At 38.2% G+C, this 17,982-nt stretch overlaps 1 protein-coding gene across 1 annotated transcript in view; it reads right to left on the bottom strand.

The window, feature by feature from the left end:
* Hpgd (15-hydroxyprostaglandin dehydrogenase) overlaps positions 1–13,475 on the bottom strand; it is a 28,696-nt gene extending 15,221 nt beyond the window's left edge. Inside the window, exons 1-4 of the mRNA XM_070016457.1 lie at positions 13,317–13,475; positions 12,832–12,955; positions 9,431–9,537; positions 2,563–2,659 (exon numbers count right to left, since the gene is read on the bottom strand). Coding sequence (XP_069872558.1) covers positions 2,563–2,659; positions 9,431–9,537; positions 12,832–12,955; positions 13,317–13,409 — 421 coding nt within the window. The 5' untranslated portion in view covers positions 13,410–13,475. The remainder of the gene's footprint in view (positions 1–2,562; positions 2,660–9,430; positions 9,538–12,831; positions 12,956–13,316) is intronic.
* Between the last annotated feature and the right edge of the window lie 4,507 nt (positions 13,476–17,982).

Genomic DNA, 17,982 nt, shown 5'->3' with positions numbered 1-17,982 from the left:
AAATGTGGAATGGCTCAGCCAGTAGTTGACTTCAATGCCTGAAAATTTACAGTTATAGCTTAGAGGCAGGGCCCTTCCTTATATTAAAAACAGGTGTAGAGACTTATCTTTGGCCTAGAAACAAAGGAAGATGATCAGAGTTTTCTCTTACCTGAAATGTTTTGCTTCTTGAGACATAATAGTTCAACTACTGTTCTTGGAGCAGAAGTCTCATACTTTCTTTTAGAAGTTAAATAATCAATGTGAGAATAAGATTGAATGTAATGTTTACAAACAAAAACCAAAACAGCAGAGTTTTTTTTGGGTCAACAATGATAAAGAACCACTTCTGAAGCTGCACATTTGCTCCATTTTACTCCTTTGTTGGCAAACTCATTACTTGCATTTGGAACTCTATTTGTGTCAGTGTCTATTTCTCAGTAACCTCTCTGTTCAAACCAGTGTGTCAGCTGAAAGTTTCACTATGATAATGAAGACTTACTTCCACAGAATCAATTTAAGAGATCACCAGAACTACCGTGTTTAAACTGAAGCTTTCCCAGAGCCACCGCTTTCCTAGACTTAACAGAAAATGTTTGCAAGAAAGGAAGTTTTGGAAAATGCACAGAAAAACAGCATTAGCCATTTTACTTCGATAACTCTGGTGAGGTATCAAGTATTCTGATTTCTACCTCTGTGCTCCACCCTGAAAACATCACATTGTTGATAGTATTTCTGACCAAATAGTGGAGATTAAGGGGTCCCCTCCTATACCTTCTATTATTATACAACTTTTATTATTCAAATTAATCTCATGATGGGAAAAGAATAGAAATTCTTGAGTAATGGACAATATACTCGGAGATATTTTTCAAGCTTTTGTGAGATGGAACAGCAACTGGCCAGAATGAATAAAGATGCCAGATGTGGAGGTCTACATCATGAAGGGAGAATGCCAGGGGAAAGCTGGAGGAAGTTACAGATGAAGCAGAATGTGCAAAGACACACATTTCTAATGGGGTCACCTGGTGTGCTAGGGTAAAAGTCTGAGGGAAAAATACTTTGGAATGCTACCCTAGTTACTGAGTTCTAACAGTGGCAGGACAGAAAATCAGAAGTTTTCTCACTGAATTTATAATGACTCTGTTTTTTCAAAGTTTTAGCAAAGATTTATTTTAGTAAAACAAGACAAAGTGGGGACAAATGAGAAAGGTAGAAGCATCTCTTTAGATGAAAGACCTTGCTCATGTAACTGTAACCCCTCTGTACAGTATTTTTACAATAAAAAAATCTAAAAAAAAGGAACTTGGGAGAAACCAATATACTAATTTGCTGTTTTATCTGTATGAATGCAAAAGACTAATAATTATTTACCTCAATGTATAGAATATAGTTTCACCATTTTGCCTCTAGAATTTAAGTCTCCAGGAACCTAAAATCTGGCTCTGTCTAGAGTACATAGCTCTTTTAGTAATACTCAGGCTTTTACCATTTATGCATTTTTAGAATTGAAATGATACAGTTCATAAGCAGATGTCATATTAGGAAAATTAACCAGATTATCCTGAACAAATCACAGAATTAGGGTGGTTAATAGCATTAGGGATGTCATTTTAACTTTAAGTGAAGCAGAGAAAATCAGATGCGAATCTATATTTCAGAATGTCAAAAGAAGATTTATAAATCTCCACAGGTAGCAGCTTTCTAGTGGTTTAGAGATCATCTGTCAATGATTTCTAGATAAGTAAGAAAATTGGTAAGAATCAACAATGGACTCAGATTTAGAGATCAAAATATTATGTCTGGCTATCCAAGTACTGTGGGTGAAGTTGAAGAATAGAGCTTCACTTTATTTCTTTATATTTTGTTAAAAGTGCTCTCATTTTGCATTATTGCTTAGAAGGGTTAAAATAATCTTTTAAAACCAGTAACTCTGGGAATACAAATATATATTTAAAATAGCATGGAAATAACATATATATCTGGTAAATGTAATATAATACATAATAATATACAATGTCATATAAAATAGATATTATATTTTATATGTAATATATTAAATAGTATATAAATATATTGGTATATATTTTAAAAATATAAATATTGAAAATAGTACCACTGTCAGATAAGCTAAAATGATGTAGGTAGGATAGTAAAGTAAAAATAGTTCAAAAGCCGGGTGCTGGTGGCTCACACCTGTAATCCTAGCTACTCAGGAGGCTGCGATCTGAGGGTCCACAGTTCAAAGGCAGCCTGGGCAGGAAAGTCTGTGAAACTCTTATCTCCAATAAACGACCAGAAAACTGGAAGTGGCGCTGTAGCTCAAGGGGTAGAGCACTAGCCTTGAGCTGAAAAGCTGAGGGACAGTGTGCTCAGGCCCAGAATTCATGACCAATCAAAAAAAAAAAGTTCAAATTTTTGATTATTCTAGTTTTGGAATAGAAAATTCCATAGAACTGTAACAAAAAAGAATCAGAGTTTTGATATCAAATTTGAGTGATGGTCCATACCTTAAAGACAGACATCTTGTGGTCCAAATAAATGGCATGAACATAGTACTGTTAATATGATAGTTGCCCTTACCTGCCAGGGAGGACATATTGATAATGACGCCACCTTGACCTCCATGCTGCTTACTCATGTAATCCAAACCAAGGTAGGTTCCACCGATAACAGAAACCTAATCCAGACATTAAAATGAAAAAATAGCAGGAGACCCATCAGTATTTTTATCATACATTCATGTGATAAAATTTATTGTTGCTATTTCATATGTCTGGAGAGAGTTCTGCAAATATTATTGATGAAAAGTCTTGTAAGTTTTTCAACAGAAAGCTAGTCATTAAATTCCTGCAGCCCCTTTTATACTTGCCTCACAGTTATTAAGTTTTGAATTAACTTTTATTTTTTTCCCAGTTTTAGGTGCTGAATTCAGGATCTAGCACTTGCAGCTTGCTTACTGATGAGGTTCTGACACTTGAACCATGCTTCCAGTCTGATATTTTGCTACTTTATGGGAGATGAAGTTTCACAGACATTTCAGCCTAGGCTGGTATTGATCAGCAATTCTTCCCATGACAGTTTGAGCCACAACACCTGTACTTGACTTTTAAAAAACAATAACAACAAATCCTACATCTTATTTCCAATGGTCAAAGAATAAAGAGATTATTTCATTACTGACAAAAATTTAAAAAATGATATTAAGTGAAGTAAGCCAGGCCCAAAGAAACATAGATCCCATGGTTTCCCTTATTTGCCATAACTAGTATATGTCTGAGACAAGCAGAAAAGGTCAGATAAGTTGATGTTAGGTGAAATGAACCCCGAGATAAGGATTCAATTTTTTTTTCTTTTTTGTGATTGTTTCTAACATATTTACAAGATGATTTCTTTGTTGCTTTGTATGTACCTTCCCCAGGGTATAACCCCTGCTTTCATTGTATTTGATGTTGGTATAATTTGTGGAGGGGAAGGGAAAAAAACAAATAATTTAAATAGGGATTCACGTGGACCCATTGCAACAATGAGATGTACAAGTCGTTATGTTGAAAAAGGAACTTTATAACTTTGGCGGGGGAGGGGCGGCGGTGAGGGGAGGATGGGAAGGGATGGGAAGGGGAAAGGAGGAGGCAACAATGCTTGATAAGAAATGTACTCATTATCTTGTCCATGTAATTGTAACCCCTCTGTACGGTATTTTCACAATAAAAAATTAAAAAAGAATTAAAAAAAATCAAATGAGCACACTTATTTAATAACTTTGGTTATGAAGAGACAATTATTATATGTCATACTGAAATAATTTATTTGTATTGGAAATTTTAATTGCTTCCATTAATTATAGCAGTCTTTACCTTAAAACCACTCTCCTGGGCTGGGAAGGTGGCTCATTGGTAGAGTGCTTGTCTTGCATGCATGAGGCCCTGTGTTTGATTCCTCAGCACCACATATGCAGAAAAAGCCAGAAGTAGCACTGTGGCTCAAGTGGTAGAATGCTAGCCTTGAGCTGAAGAGCTGAGGGACAGCGCCCAGGCCCAGAGTTCAGGCCCCATGACCGACAAAAACAACAACAACAACAAAAATAAACAAAAAACCCCACTCTCCTAAGTCCATATTGAGAATAATGCTCAAGTAGTAAAAATAAGTGGATATGGTAAATCTGTTGTTTATATTTCTCATCAGGAGGAATAATGTCTTTCTATGAAACACACACACACACACACACACACACACACACACACACACACACATTTTTTCACTACTGACACTTTCAATCTCTTATTCTTCCATCTTTCCTATCTTATTTCTCCCTATTTTGCTGCTCCTCTCAGTGTATTTATCGCTCCTCTATCATAGTGCAATAAAAATGTTTGGAATCTCAATCATGTAACTTTGTTTTTCAGGTCTTCACATTTTCTCCAATCCAGTTCTCAAAAAATATTGAGTGGCACCCTTTTTTTCTGAAACCCCCTTTTATCCTTTATTTTTTGTGCTAATATTTTCCATTCTTTTGTTTCAGTGCTAAAATTATTGTCTTCTGCCTCGTTAGAATTACCTATATTTATAAACCCTTTCTACTGTAGTTCAACTGGATCTTCAGATATAATAGACTAATAAGGGCAGAAAATAGTTACCAATTTAATTTTTAATCAGCTTCCTTGGGAGTCAACAAGAGGAACACATTTATGAGCATCATTTTTATCCATTTCCTCAACTTCTTATTAGAGTAGGCAGAAGAATCTGCTTCACACAAAAATAAAAATGAGAATATGAGGGCTAGGATGTAGCTCTCTGGAAAGGCACTTGCCTAACAAGTACAATGTCCTGGGTTCAAGCACAAGCACCAAACAAACAAACAAACAAAAAAACATGAAAAAGCAAAAGACAAAAAGCCCTGAGTTGAAGCCCCAGAACCAGCACCAAAAAACAAAACCACCACCTCAACAATGAGAACATGTAGGTGTTCATACTGAAATGGTAATGTAATTTACTGAACACATGAACATTATGCTTTATCGTTCACATACAATTATGGTCTATTTCACAGTCCTTAAAGGTACTGCATTTATCTTCCCTCTTTTACAAGTTGGTAACTTAGAGATCAGAGAAACTATTCACCATGGTAGATTTAGGATTGAACTTTAGTTCTGACCCCAACACATACTATTTCTAGATTAAATCATTCACCAAGGAATTTAACACCCATTAGCTGTATCTTGAATGAGTATGAATTATTTAGGCCAATTATTAGCTCAAAAAGTTAAAAGTATAGGAAGTGCATTACAGAACTCTCTTACCATTACTCAGTGTAAAAGTCTACCTCTGCTTCAATAGTTTTGCTCAGCCTCATTCTTCCTTGAACATTCCTTGTAAACTCTGAGCAGCTATAAATAAAACTGCTGTTACTGGCCTCAGACAAAGGAGGAAGCATAGAACAGTGAAACAAAGGCTGGAAGAGATTTTCGTGTATTTCTTGCATGAGAAGAGTGGTGACATCAGCAGAATGAAGAATAAGGAAGGGGTAACTTGATGAAAGTGGAAGGACAGAAGATACTGATCTATTAGGAAATTCCCTAAACACAGAAATAAATAGTAGGATGCAAACTATCACACAATGGCAGTTCATCTTGTTAATATTAACTGAATCTCTACTCTGTAAAGACATGAACTAATAGTTTCATGTCTTAAAAGAGGTTATAATTTTGTAGCATAAATTACAAAAGTGTGAAATAATTCTTATAAATTGGTACACTATTAGAATGGAAGAAAGAAGTTGCAGCAGAACTCTCTCTCTCTCTCTCTCTCTCTCTCTCTCTCTCTCTCTCTCTCTCTCTCTCTCTCTCTCTCTCTCTGGTTTATGGAAGAAAAGAGTAATGGTAGAGTTAATGCTTAGCATATGAAAGACCTTTATTTCAATTCCCAGCACCAAAAGAAGAAAAAAAAGGAAAAGGGGAGATGGAAAGATTTATATATATATTTATATATATATATATATATATATATACTGAACTAGAGAACTATATATATAGAGAGAGAACTATATATATAGTTATATATATGTATATAACTATATATATAGTTATAGTTCTCTAGTTCAGTAGTTATCTCTGACAATGTGGAAAAACATGTAAAAAGACAAACATGGAATTGCATAAGACCAAAGAAGCAAACTGTATCCCGAGTAGAGTTGGTAAACAAAATTTATACAAACCACATACAAATATTTGCATTAGACTACAGGGCTAATCACCTTGGAAAATATAAGGATTGCTCGGCCTTTAATTTGCAATGGGTGTAGGTAGGAGAATGAACACATATTTAACATGCATCTGACTAACAAAGGTTATAGTGTTCTTTCTCTATAAATTTAAACTATCTGAAGTTAATCTACAGAAGGTCCTAAGAAAAATTAGTTGAATAAGAAGAGATTACCATAAAATTTGTCTTCTAGAATTTTTTTTTATAAATGATGTAGGTTCTTTCCAGCTTGCAGTGTGTTTGTCTATGCAAATATGCTGTATTATCTGAATGAAGAGAAATATTCGAATTTCTTACCTTTGTAGGTCATTGTAGGTTTTCATGTTTCTCAATAGTAACACTAGGTACAGCTGATTTCTCAGAGAAAAGAAATAATAGGTGTCCACTAAAAATAGAACTTTTATATCCTAGTGACACTTAACTATAACAGTATTTGTTGTAACTTCTGATATTTCAATATCAGTAGTTACAAAATAGGAAGGCAGCTTCTCAGTGGTTTGAGCTTTCTCATGACATTGTTTGATTTTAGAAAGTGGCATATGTTTATGAAAACATATGCTTTGTAATTATTTTAGTTTCCAACTGCTTACTCAAAATTTTTATTTTTTCTATTAACAAAGAATGCAAAGAAATATGATTTTAATAAGTCAGAGATAACCACTAAATAAAAAGTAAAGCATGATTTTCTTACCAACAGAAAAAATTGAAACTGTCCAGTGAATTTATTAAAGGGAAGGAAAAATAATAAAAAAACAAACCAGTAAACATTAGAATATAAAATAGAAAAGTAAAAATAAACACGAATGGTTTAAATTCACAAATATATAAGCACAGATGCAAAAATCAGAACTCGGGGGCTGGGAAGGTGGTCTTGCAAGGCCGTGGGTTCGATTCCTCAGCACCACATAAGCAGAAAAAAGCTGGAAGTGGCGCTGTGGTTCAAGTGGTAGAGCACTAGCCTTGAGCTGAAGAGCTGAGGGACAGTGCCCAGGCCCAGAATTCAGGACTCATGACTAACCAAAAAAAAAAAAAAAAAAAAAAAGAAAAAAGAAAAGAAAAAGGTAGAACTCACACTACAACATCCAAAAGAGAGTCAACAAAAGATTACTCATGCTCACAAAATAAGGGAATAAACAGGTAAATGTAAATAAAAAGGTATTAAAAGGAATAAGATGTATAAAAAAGGAATAAAAAGGTACATGTGAAGCAAGGAAAAATTGTGAGGTACTAATATCTGGAAATATAGGATGCATCAGAATATTACAGGCAACAGATAAGTAGGGTACAACTGATGAAAATAAATTAGATATCAGTAGATTCACAGCAATTTAAGCTTTGAATATTATGAATGTGTAATGGAGAGTCCAAACCAACTAAACTACTGAGAGAATAGAAAAACTGACATTTGTCATTTACATATGAAAAACTTTGTTCAGAAACTACTGACCAATTAAGGAGATCAAAGCAAAGGTATAATTGACCTTTGAAACAGATAGGAACATTACATATTTATAAACTAATATGGATAAGCAAAGACACAAATATGAAATTAGGTATTAACATAGTAAGTCAATGGTGTATTAAATATTAATATGCCATAATAAAGTAAAATTAATCCAAGACATAAGTATTTGTAATAACTTTTCCATTTATTTTACAATATTACTTATCTAAAGTAGAAGAAAATCAGAGGTGTGACTCAAATCAGGAAATGTGTGTTTGTTGAATATTTTCAATTAGAATCCCAGAAGAATTTTGAGGCAAATTTGACAAGCAGGTTTAAAAGTTATTTTTAAAGATAATGAATCATGAACATTGGAGGCACATATTTAAAACAAATTCAAGGAAGGTGTTTGTATTCTAAACTTATACCTTTTCTTGATTATAGTAATTTAGGAATCCATCAGTTTGGGGGAAATTTTTGTACCTTAATTTAAGGAAGACTTATCTATTCTGTTTTGTGAGGTATTATAATTCTTATTACCTCCAGGAAATTACTACAGTTGAGCAATTACTCACTGGAATTTCAATTTTGGCCCAAAACATCTTGACTAAGCACTGTCTTCAAGATATTATATTGGTTACTGGGAAAGGAACAAAAGCATAGTAGCCAGTTTTTATTTTTAAGGAATTTAATATCCTAGAAGTTTTTCTGGAAGTGGGAAGTCATTCTATTTACACTTGCATATAAATAAATAGTGGCCATATTTGAATTTACACTTGCCTGTTTTTCAATTCTGGCAAGAGTTTGCTGAGAAAGCCTTGTGTCACCGGTGGGAGGTTTTCCTGACATTTGTTTTAGCTAAGATTTATCTTTTTTATTCTTTATTTGTAAAAGTGGCAAAAAGTTGTGGCCTTCTCAAACCCCAACAGTTTATGATGCAAGTGTTCATAGAAGGAAATAGTCAACAAACTTGTGCCAAAATGTGTGAAAATTTTATTACTTAACGTTATCTTCTTCGCCATTTAGTTCAGAGCTAAATGATCATCAAACCTTGTTGGAATCACACACACACACACACACACACACACACACACACACACACACACAAGCTGTTTGATAAAATCTACAAAGCTTGACTACTTTAGCTGTTTGTCTTGCATTATATTAAGATTACACACCTGTAATTCCAGATACTTGAGAGGCAGAGGCAGAGGATTAGGGTTCATGGCCAGCCCGTGCAAATAGGGACTTTAGCTGCAAACTGATCTAAAAGCAAAAGAACTGGATTCATGGCTCAAGTGTTTGAACACCTGTCTTAGCATGAGGTCCTGAGTTCAAACTCCAGTTTCACACACACACACACACACACACACACACACACACACACACACATTATTTTCTAAATAAATAATTTAAGTCAAGGTTTCTTCAAAGGGTCAAACAGTGTAGTAAATATTTCACCCATAGTATTCACTTGTGCCATTATAGCATAAAAGCGGCCATTGATAATGAATAACCAAACTAAATACCTGTAGCATTCTACAACATGCAGAAACTAAATTTCATATTTAGGCATTTCATATTATTTTTAACTACTTAAAATGCAAGTCATATTTTGTTTCTAAGTTATACAAAAACAAGCAGTAGGACATTTGGGCTGCCAAGTTAAGAGTATGCCAACTCCAGAGTGTTAGATAGCACATTACTAAATAATGTTAGGCAATAAACATACCCAAGATAGCTTACCAAATTAATTTGCAGAGTTTTCTCCCAGTTTTTCTCATTATTCACTCCAGCATTATTGACCAAAATGTCCAATCTTCCAAAGTGGTCTACCACTTTTCTAAAAGTTTCTGATAAAAAAAAAACACATATTATAAGGATGCTTTTAGTTTATATATATACACTGAATTCAAACTCTGTGTCATGAAATGAAGTTTTATTTTCCTGCCTAGTAAAAATTATACTCATCTGGTGTAAGTTAATTCCTTACTTCTCAACATGTGGTTTGTGGACCAGTATCATGAGTCAGCAGTAATTGAGCTTTGTTAAAATTGTACAATTTTGACAGGCATCGGTGACTTATGCTAGCTACTCAGGAGGCTGAGATCTGAGGATCATGGTTTGAAATCAGCCTGGCAGGAAGGTCTGTGAGAATCTTATCTCCAACTAACCAACAAAAAGTTGAAAGTAGAGCTATAGCTCTCAAGTGTTAGAAAGCTAGCCTTGAGCACAAAAGCTCAGGGGCAGTGCCCAGACCTTGAGTTTAAGCCCCAGAACTGACACAAAAAGCAAATCAACAGCAGCAACAACAAAGAATTTTGTAGGTAACACGTAAGTATTAAATTAGAATATTGCTTTAACATATCTCTAGATTATTCATATGTATTTTAATGTCCTATAATCAATAATTCATTGGAGTGAATTTTAGAAAACTGATATCCTAAATTGAAGTCTGGAAGGTCAAATTGAGCATCTATCATCTCTCTGTACCTGAGAAATTATTGAAGCTCTAAGACATGGAGTATGACAGACATCCTTTTCTTAGTAAACCATAACATTTTACAAAGTGTTATATAAATAAATGTAAGTTTTTTCTACTTTATTTGGTCATAATAGAGTAGATGCATAATTTGGTCATAATTCAGGTGTTTTGGTGTCCTAGTAAAAGACTAATTTTATACAGTTGATTTTATTAAAATAATCAAACTTTTGTGGTTACTATTGCACTTTCTAATTGTATTACTAGTTTACATTATTAGTTTGTATAAACTTATCTTCATTCAGGGAAATGTGAGTATAGAATCTAAGACCTGAAGGTCATTCACTAAATTGTCCAAACACATATCCAGTTCTTGCTAACCCTTTTCAGCCAGTTCATGCTCAGCTTTTGGACCTTAGTATTGAGAAACTCAATGTCTTTCAAAGAAGCTTTTTCAATCCTTCTGGTAATTGATGATGTTTCTGTGGGTCCTTTGCCTTTCATTGTGATTCTCTTGCTACAGACTATTGATAAAAAATGTGATTATTTCCTCATAAGATAAAAAGGTATTCTTAGATCTCTAGGCTAACATATATGCTCCTTAAAAACAAAAGATCAGCATAAAGCTTATTTTGACTGAAACATACTCATAGAACTATTAACAGTCACAAATGTAGTTGGGAAGGTCTGGATTAATCAGCACCCAAGAGGACAAATCACCATGCACATACATGGTCAAAAGATGTGTTGTACCCCTCACAGTGATTCTCCTTGCATGGAAATTAATAATAACAAGGAAAAACAGTTCACTTATTTTTCATGGAATTCTAAAACTGTTTCTTTAGATCTCAAATTAGTTCCAGAAAAGGTATTTGGAGAATACAAATTTTTATTTTATTCCCTCCCCCTGCCCGCTTTTATCCCAGATTCCTCTCTCCCTACACAACCCTACAGAAACGGTCCCCAATTTGTAGAAAACAAGGTTCATAAATATGCATGTGCAATTTTTTAAAATGTCCTTTTCTCATTCTCATTTCCATTGCTTTCTTTATACTCTTTTTAGTGGCAAACATCATTTTGTTTCTGACATGAATGGGGTGAAGTGACTTATAATTTAGTGCTTGCTAATGTATCTATGCTATGGCCCTTTTTATAGTTTACCTAAAACTCTCTTTGCTGTAGTCTGTTAATTTGTAGAGTAACTTAGATTTAGGCTATTTCCCTGGAATTTTCCAGCTGTGTATCTTTTTTTTTATTTGACTTTGATGAAGTTAAACAGTTTTGAAAGGGTAGGCAATATTAAATCCTAAAAGTAGAAGAATCAATGCTATGCCTATGTTTCCTCCACATTGATTTATCCTTATGGAATACTTTAGCTAGAGCCAAGGTACTGATTTGAAATACTGGGGAGGACAATAATTTTGAAATTTTATAAGCTGAGATAGAAATGACATTCAGATTATCTATATTGTTTCCTTTCTTACCAGAATGGATGATGGGATTTGACATGACTCTATATCATTGAACCACAATATCATGTGCCATCAACAAAATTATCCTCTAGCAAAATATGTTCTAACACTGTGTCTACAAATATGTTCTACTCATGCCTGCTTTTCTGTGTTACAGAGCTTGATAAGCAGTTTCAGATTTTAATTGCATAATTTCCTTTCAATTGATCTCCTTGAACTTTAGGAATCTCCTATCATAACAATTCATTTTCACCTCTTCAAATTATCTGACAAATTTAAGAAACTCACACTTCATTGTGCTTTCCACAGGGAACACTGGGCTGAATGCCATGGACATTTTCTCACTTCTGGATTTAACATGTACCTCATTACTTATTTAGTCCTTTTGAATGAAACTTTGTGACATACACATATCCTATATTTTTCTGCTAGAAAAGTAACACTTTTAGGTAACTTATTGGGGCTGTATTTACCACCAGTGAGTTTATTGTGTATGCTACTATTATCTATGATGCTTCACAAATGGACTGGCCTATTTTAAGAGAGTGCAGAGAAACAGGAAGGCTGGTGGAAACTTTTCTTCTCCAGTTCTAACCCTGAACAGTTATTATTTTTTTCAAGTACTATCTCCAGGGGGTAGAAAGCCAGCAAGAACATCTGGTTACTTGAGTGCTAGAATGCACACACACACACACACACACACACACACACACACACACACACACACACAGCCTCATTACAATGTCACTGGATTCTCTTCCTGTTTTCTGAAGGTTGTTTGCTAGGGTGCCCTTAGCCTGTGGTAACTTCTAAGGGCCCTGTGCAGCTTCGATCATTTAATAACCATTGTAGCCGCACTGTCTTTGAATATACAAAGGCTTTATGATTACACTGTGTGCTGACCAATGACTAAAACTAAAAGCGATCTTCCAGCCGTCTGGTCCTTTCCTAAGCTGCTGTGGCTTTGGGGTTGCGGGTAGGAAAGCTCTCGGCGCTGGCTGACTCTGGGAGGTGAGTTGCAGAGCGGGCGGGCGCAGGCTGGGTCTGGGAGGTGAGCTGCGGGGCGGGCGGGCGCGGGCGGGCGCGGGCTGGGTCTGGGCCTCGCTAACTCGCTTATCCCCGGCTGTCGTCAGGTTGTTGCACGTCCAGGGCGTGCTCCAAGGGGATGGATGGCTCCGCGGGTCTGGTCTTACCTCTCAGCTGTTCCTGGTCAGCCACATCGCACTGGATGAACAGCGTCTTCTGCGGTTCGAACTGCTCGTCCAGGGCGGCCTTGCACTTGACACCTGCCTCTAGGTTCCAGTCCACCAGCGCCACCTGAACACAAGGGGCGAGGCGCCGCGGCGGTGTGAGCGGCGCCGGGACCTGAACTCCGCGCGCGCGCGCGCGCACACGTGCACACACACGCGTGCACACACACGCGCGCGCGCACACACACACGTCAAGGAACAGCACACTCCTCTCTTAGACTCCCGCAGACTTGCAATGAGGCAATTAAAGTCCAGCTTTTCCGGCTGCTCAGCAGCAGAGTTTGGAAGGGACCAGCGGGTGGGGGGGGGTTGAACCCCCGATGAGTGCACCCCCATTCCTCCCCCCCCCACCGCTCGGGACCCCTCTAAGAACCCGGGCGGGTGTCTGGGAGGTGGGGGGGGTGGGGAGGAGGTGGCAGAGAACTTACCTTGGCCCCCTTGAACAGCAGCGCCTCTGCAAAGGCTCTGCCGATGCCCTGCGCCGCGCCGGTCACCAGCGCCACTTTGCCGTTCACATGCATGGTGGGGCGAGGCTGGGGCGCGCGCTGGGCGAGGAGGGCCGGCCGGCTGTGCGTCTCTGCGCCCGCCCGCACGGCAGGCAGCAGCTTTTATGGCCCCCTTGGGCGGGCGGGCGGGCGCGGTAGGCGGGCGGGCGGGCGCAGCCCGGGCCGCCGCCGCCGCTCTAATCCTTGCCAGTGGGCGGGGATGAAGCTGTCACACCAGCGCTGGGGAGCCCGTGAGTGAGTGTGAGTGAGTGTGAGTGTGTGTGTGTGTCACCTGCCCCCGGGAGGACCGCGGGCTGCGCGATCTTTGACCTCTCTGGGCTTTTTTCTTTTCGGATGCACAGCCAAAGGGCCGCGTCCGGATCCCTGGCTGCACGTCTGGCCGTCCGACCTTCCATGGGGGGAGAGGGGGGGACCCAGAGAAGTTCTTTCTAGAACAGACTTTTCTTTCAGCACTGGAAAAGGTCAGCCCGATCGGCAGAGCGGAGGCCTTGACAAAGGCAAGCCAAAAGCACACACAGCAAAACCTGGGAGAGTGTTGCTCTGTGGTCTCACTGACGTTTCTGTGTCTTGGCAGGTCCCTGAGGGAGCTGAGACAGGGCGGAGGCAACAAGGTCATTTACTACTACTACTACTGCTGCAATGACAACAGCTACTACTACTACCACTGCTATTACTACTACTACTATGACAACAACAACAACTACTACTGCTGCTGCTCCTCCTCCTACTGCATTTTAGCTATTGGCGAGGAGAGGTGACATTTGTTCTGACCCTAATGGTTAGAATCCTATTGTACTTGGGACGTCTGTGAATCTTGTTGACCCCCGTGTTTTGGATCTATGTCAGTTGCGTGTCATCTTGAGTGTGTAAGATGTCATTCGGTGAGCACAGGAATGCTAGAGCCTAAAGACTCATTGCTGTAATGGAATGCTTCCTGAATCAGCCTGGCTTTTCAAGGCTCAGAATTAAATTAGGGGGGGGGGGAGCACAGGATCCTTTCCTTTCTGGAATTGGAGCCCTAGCCATGTGCCAGGAACATTCAAACCTGGGCTAGTTTGCTAGTTTGCAAAGTCTCTCTCTCTCTCTCTCTCTCTCTCTCTCTCTCTCTCTCTCTCTCTCTCTCTCTCTGTCTGTCTCTCTGTCTCTGTCTCTCTGTCTCTCTCTCTCTCAGTGTTCTCTCTTTCTTAGGGACAAGCTTCAATTTACTTCTATCATCTTAATTCATTGGCATTTATTGTCACAAAGAAATCTAAGCTCTTGGGAAGAGAGGGGGATGGGCAAAGACATTGACAGCAGAATGAATTGTTTGTGGTTTTCTTTGCCTGCTGGTAGAAGGTGACTGGTCTGGCTGGAGGATGCCTTCTGGAGAGTGTGTGTAAAATCTATGTTGTTGGGAAGTCATTGAGGCCAAGGTCTTTCAAAACAGATTTGAAAATGGGTCTTGAAAAAGATGTAGAGAAAAGGAAGGCATTTATTTCAATCATGAGAAAGGAAACTATAATCTGGTGAGTGAAAGAATCGTATTACAGGGAACAGAAAAGAGACTTAGCATCATCGATGGAATCCAGAGAGCCCAGGAAAGAAAAAAAAAGGGGGGGCATGTTCCTCTATTAGGAAAGGACTGGAGAAAAGGCAGCAAGGGAATGGCTAGAATCCCATCCACCATGTTGGGAGTGTGGAATTCCTGTAGTGTTGATAGGAAGAAGTAGGTTTCAGAAAGGAGTGGTAGAGGACTTGGCTGAGCACAGGGGAAAAGGTGAGTAGAGCATTTTTGAATCTGGTATGGCTAGGGGGAAGGTAGATATTGTTACAGAATCAAGACCACCAGTGGCACATGGAAGTAAAGGACTGAATACTAATGGAAAAAAAAAAAAACAGAAGCCCCTCTTGATTGAGAGGCTTATCAGCCTTGGCCATGAATGCATCCCCTTGTCACCTGAGAATTCTCCTCCTCCAGATTTCTTCTGTTTTCCCACTCAGTTTTCAATCCCTCTCCTGAAAATCACAATCACACTATTGTCCTTTGCCTAATCTCTGGGTACCATTCTAGAGGGCTGGTTTTTTTAGTTTTTGTTTTGTTTTGTTTTGTTTTGTTCCTCTCTGGATGTCTTCCAGAATCCAGACCAGATGGATGTGAGTGCTCTCTACAGGCCAAATGAATGAAGAACAGTACAGACAAATATGAGATAGGTTAAGAAAAAGACTGGAAATTTCACCTAGATGACAAATCTATATATTGTGGCTACTGAATTTTTACATTATTTTCTTTAATAAATTAATTTTTACTAACTTTAAATGGTTGTACAGAAGAGTTTCAATTCAACAGGGCAATTTATGTCTATTTGTTATCTTTGAGTGGTTGTGTAAAAACATTTCAATTCAATGTGTCAATTTATGAATACGGGTTATGAGAACCATTACAGTTACATAAGTAAGGCAATGAGTACACTTCTTTTTCAACAGTGTTACCCCCTCCATCATTTTCCCTTGCTTTCCCTCACCCCAGCTCCCCTCCCCCCCTCACTGGTAAAATGAGCATTACTGTTGCATTGGTTCACTCTTCGTTCCACCATTTCTGTGATTTCCCCTTCCCCAATCAGATAAACTTACATACAAGACAAAGGATTCCAAAATCACAAACAGTGGACATAAAGCAGAACAAAAAATGAAAGAGAAAAGAAATAATTGCAAACAATACACCCCCCCCATACACACACCACACACCCACATATGAAACCTCCTGTTTCCATGCTTTGGAGTTCATTTCAATTAGCATGATTTTGTATGGTCTATGTACACAGCTATTGAGCTATGTGATCCTCTGCTAGGTCTCTCCTAGGCATATACTAATTATTGCAAACGAGGAAAACCAGGGGTCTCATATCTAAAATGTACTTAGAGCTCAAAAAATTAACCCACCCCTCCAAAACAAATCCTCAGAGAAACAACCACAACATTAATATGTGGCCTTAAAAACTTAAAAAGAGACTTCTCTGAAGAGGAATAAGAATGGCCAATAGACACTTGATGTTCAACATTCCCAGCCATAAAAGAAATGCAAATCAAAACTACATTGAGATTCCACCTCACCCAAGTTAGAATGGTCATTATCAAGAAAACAAGTGATAACAGATGCTGGAGGGGAAATACTACTACCTGTTGGTAGGAATGTAAACTTGTTCAACTACTCTGGAAAGCAGTATGGAGGTTCCTCAAAAGACTACACATAGATCTTCTCTATGATCCAGCAATCCCACCCCTGGCCATTTACCCAAATGACCACAAACAAGGCCACATTAAAGCGACAGCACAACCATGTTTATTGAAGCATTATTTATCATAGCTAAGCTATGGAATCAACCCAAATGCCCCTCACTAGAAGAATGGATCAAGAAAATGTGTTATATATACACAACGGATTTCTATGTTTCCATCAGAAGGAACATTATTGCCCCATTCATAAGGAAATGCAAAGACTTGGACAGAATCATATTAAGTGAAGTAAGTTAGACCCCAAGAAACCTAGGCTCCATGGTTTCCCTCATTTGTCATAATAAGTACAATGTGTCACCTATTCCCCCCCATCTCTCCCAACCCCACTCAGCCTTTCCAATTCTGATTATTTTAGTGCAGCATCAAGATTGAGATGTTGAGATTTCTCGCATACTCTGATTATTTTCATACATACGTATTGGAAAACTTTCTTGATACCTTTTTGAAGAAGAACGTTCTAAGATTTTATTTTACTTTATATTAAATATTTATTTTGATTTTACATAATACTCTAAAGACACCTCACTGTTTGCCTAATAAATGTACACTGTACTCCGCTAGTATTTTTTCTTGTTGTTGTGTCTTTGTTGGCAGTTCTTGAGTTTTTGAGTTCAGTACCTTATGTATGCTAGACAGGCAATATACCACTTGAGCTTTACCACTTTTGCTTCTTAAAAACCTGTTTTAGACAGGTTCTTATTTTTTTCCCAGGCTATCATTAGATCTTGATCTTCTTATCTACAGTCTCCCAGATATTTGAGAGGACAAGTGAGCAGTAGCATGCCTAGTACATTTGTTGTGGCAAAACTTTCTGCCTTTCATGTAGTTGGGATTGCAGCCAAAAGCCATCGCAAACTCAGATCATCTGCATTCTGCATTTTTTTTTTTTTTTTTTTTTTTTGCCAGTGCTGGGGCTTGAACTCAGGACCTGGACATTGTCCCTGAGCTTCTTTTTTATTTTTCCCCATTGGATCTGCAAATGCGGGTTTTCTTTTTTTGAGGGTCCGGTCATGGGGCCTGAACTCTGGGCCTGGGTGCTGTCCCTCAGTTTTCCAGCTCAAGGCCAACGCTCTACCACTTGAGTCACAGTGCCACTTCCGGCTTTTTTCTTTATGTGGTGCTGAGGAATCGAACCCAGGGCCTCAGGCATGCAAGGCAAGCGCTCTACCACTGAGCCACCTTCCCAGCCATCCCTGAGCTTCTTTTGCTCAAGACTAGCACTCTACCACTTGAGCCACAGTGCTCAAGTTTATGTGGTACTAAGGAATTAAACCCCAAGGCTTCATGCATACTAAAGAAGCCAGCACTCTAACAC

Source organism: Dipodomys merriami, unplaced genomic scaffold, assembly GCF_024711535.1.
Source record: "Dipodomys merriami isolate MVZ:Mamm:240054 unplaced genomic scaffold, mDipMer1.0.p SCAF_12, whole genome shotgun sequence".
NCBI lineage: Eukaryota > Metazoa > Chordata > Mammalia > Rodentia > Heteromyidae > Dipodomys > Dipodomys merriami.
The sequence above is the reverse complement of the archived record's forward strand: the minus strand, read 5'-3'. Positions and strand labels throughout refer to the sequence as shown.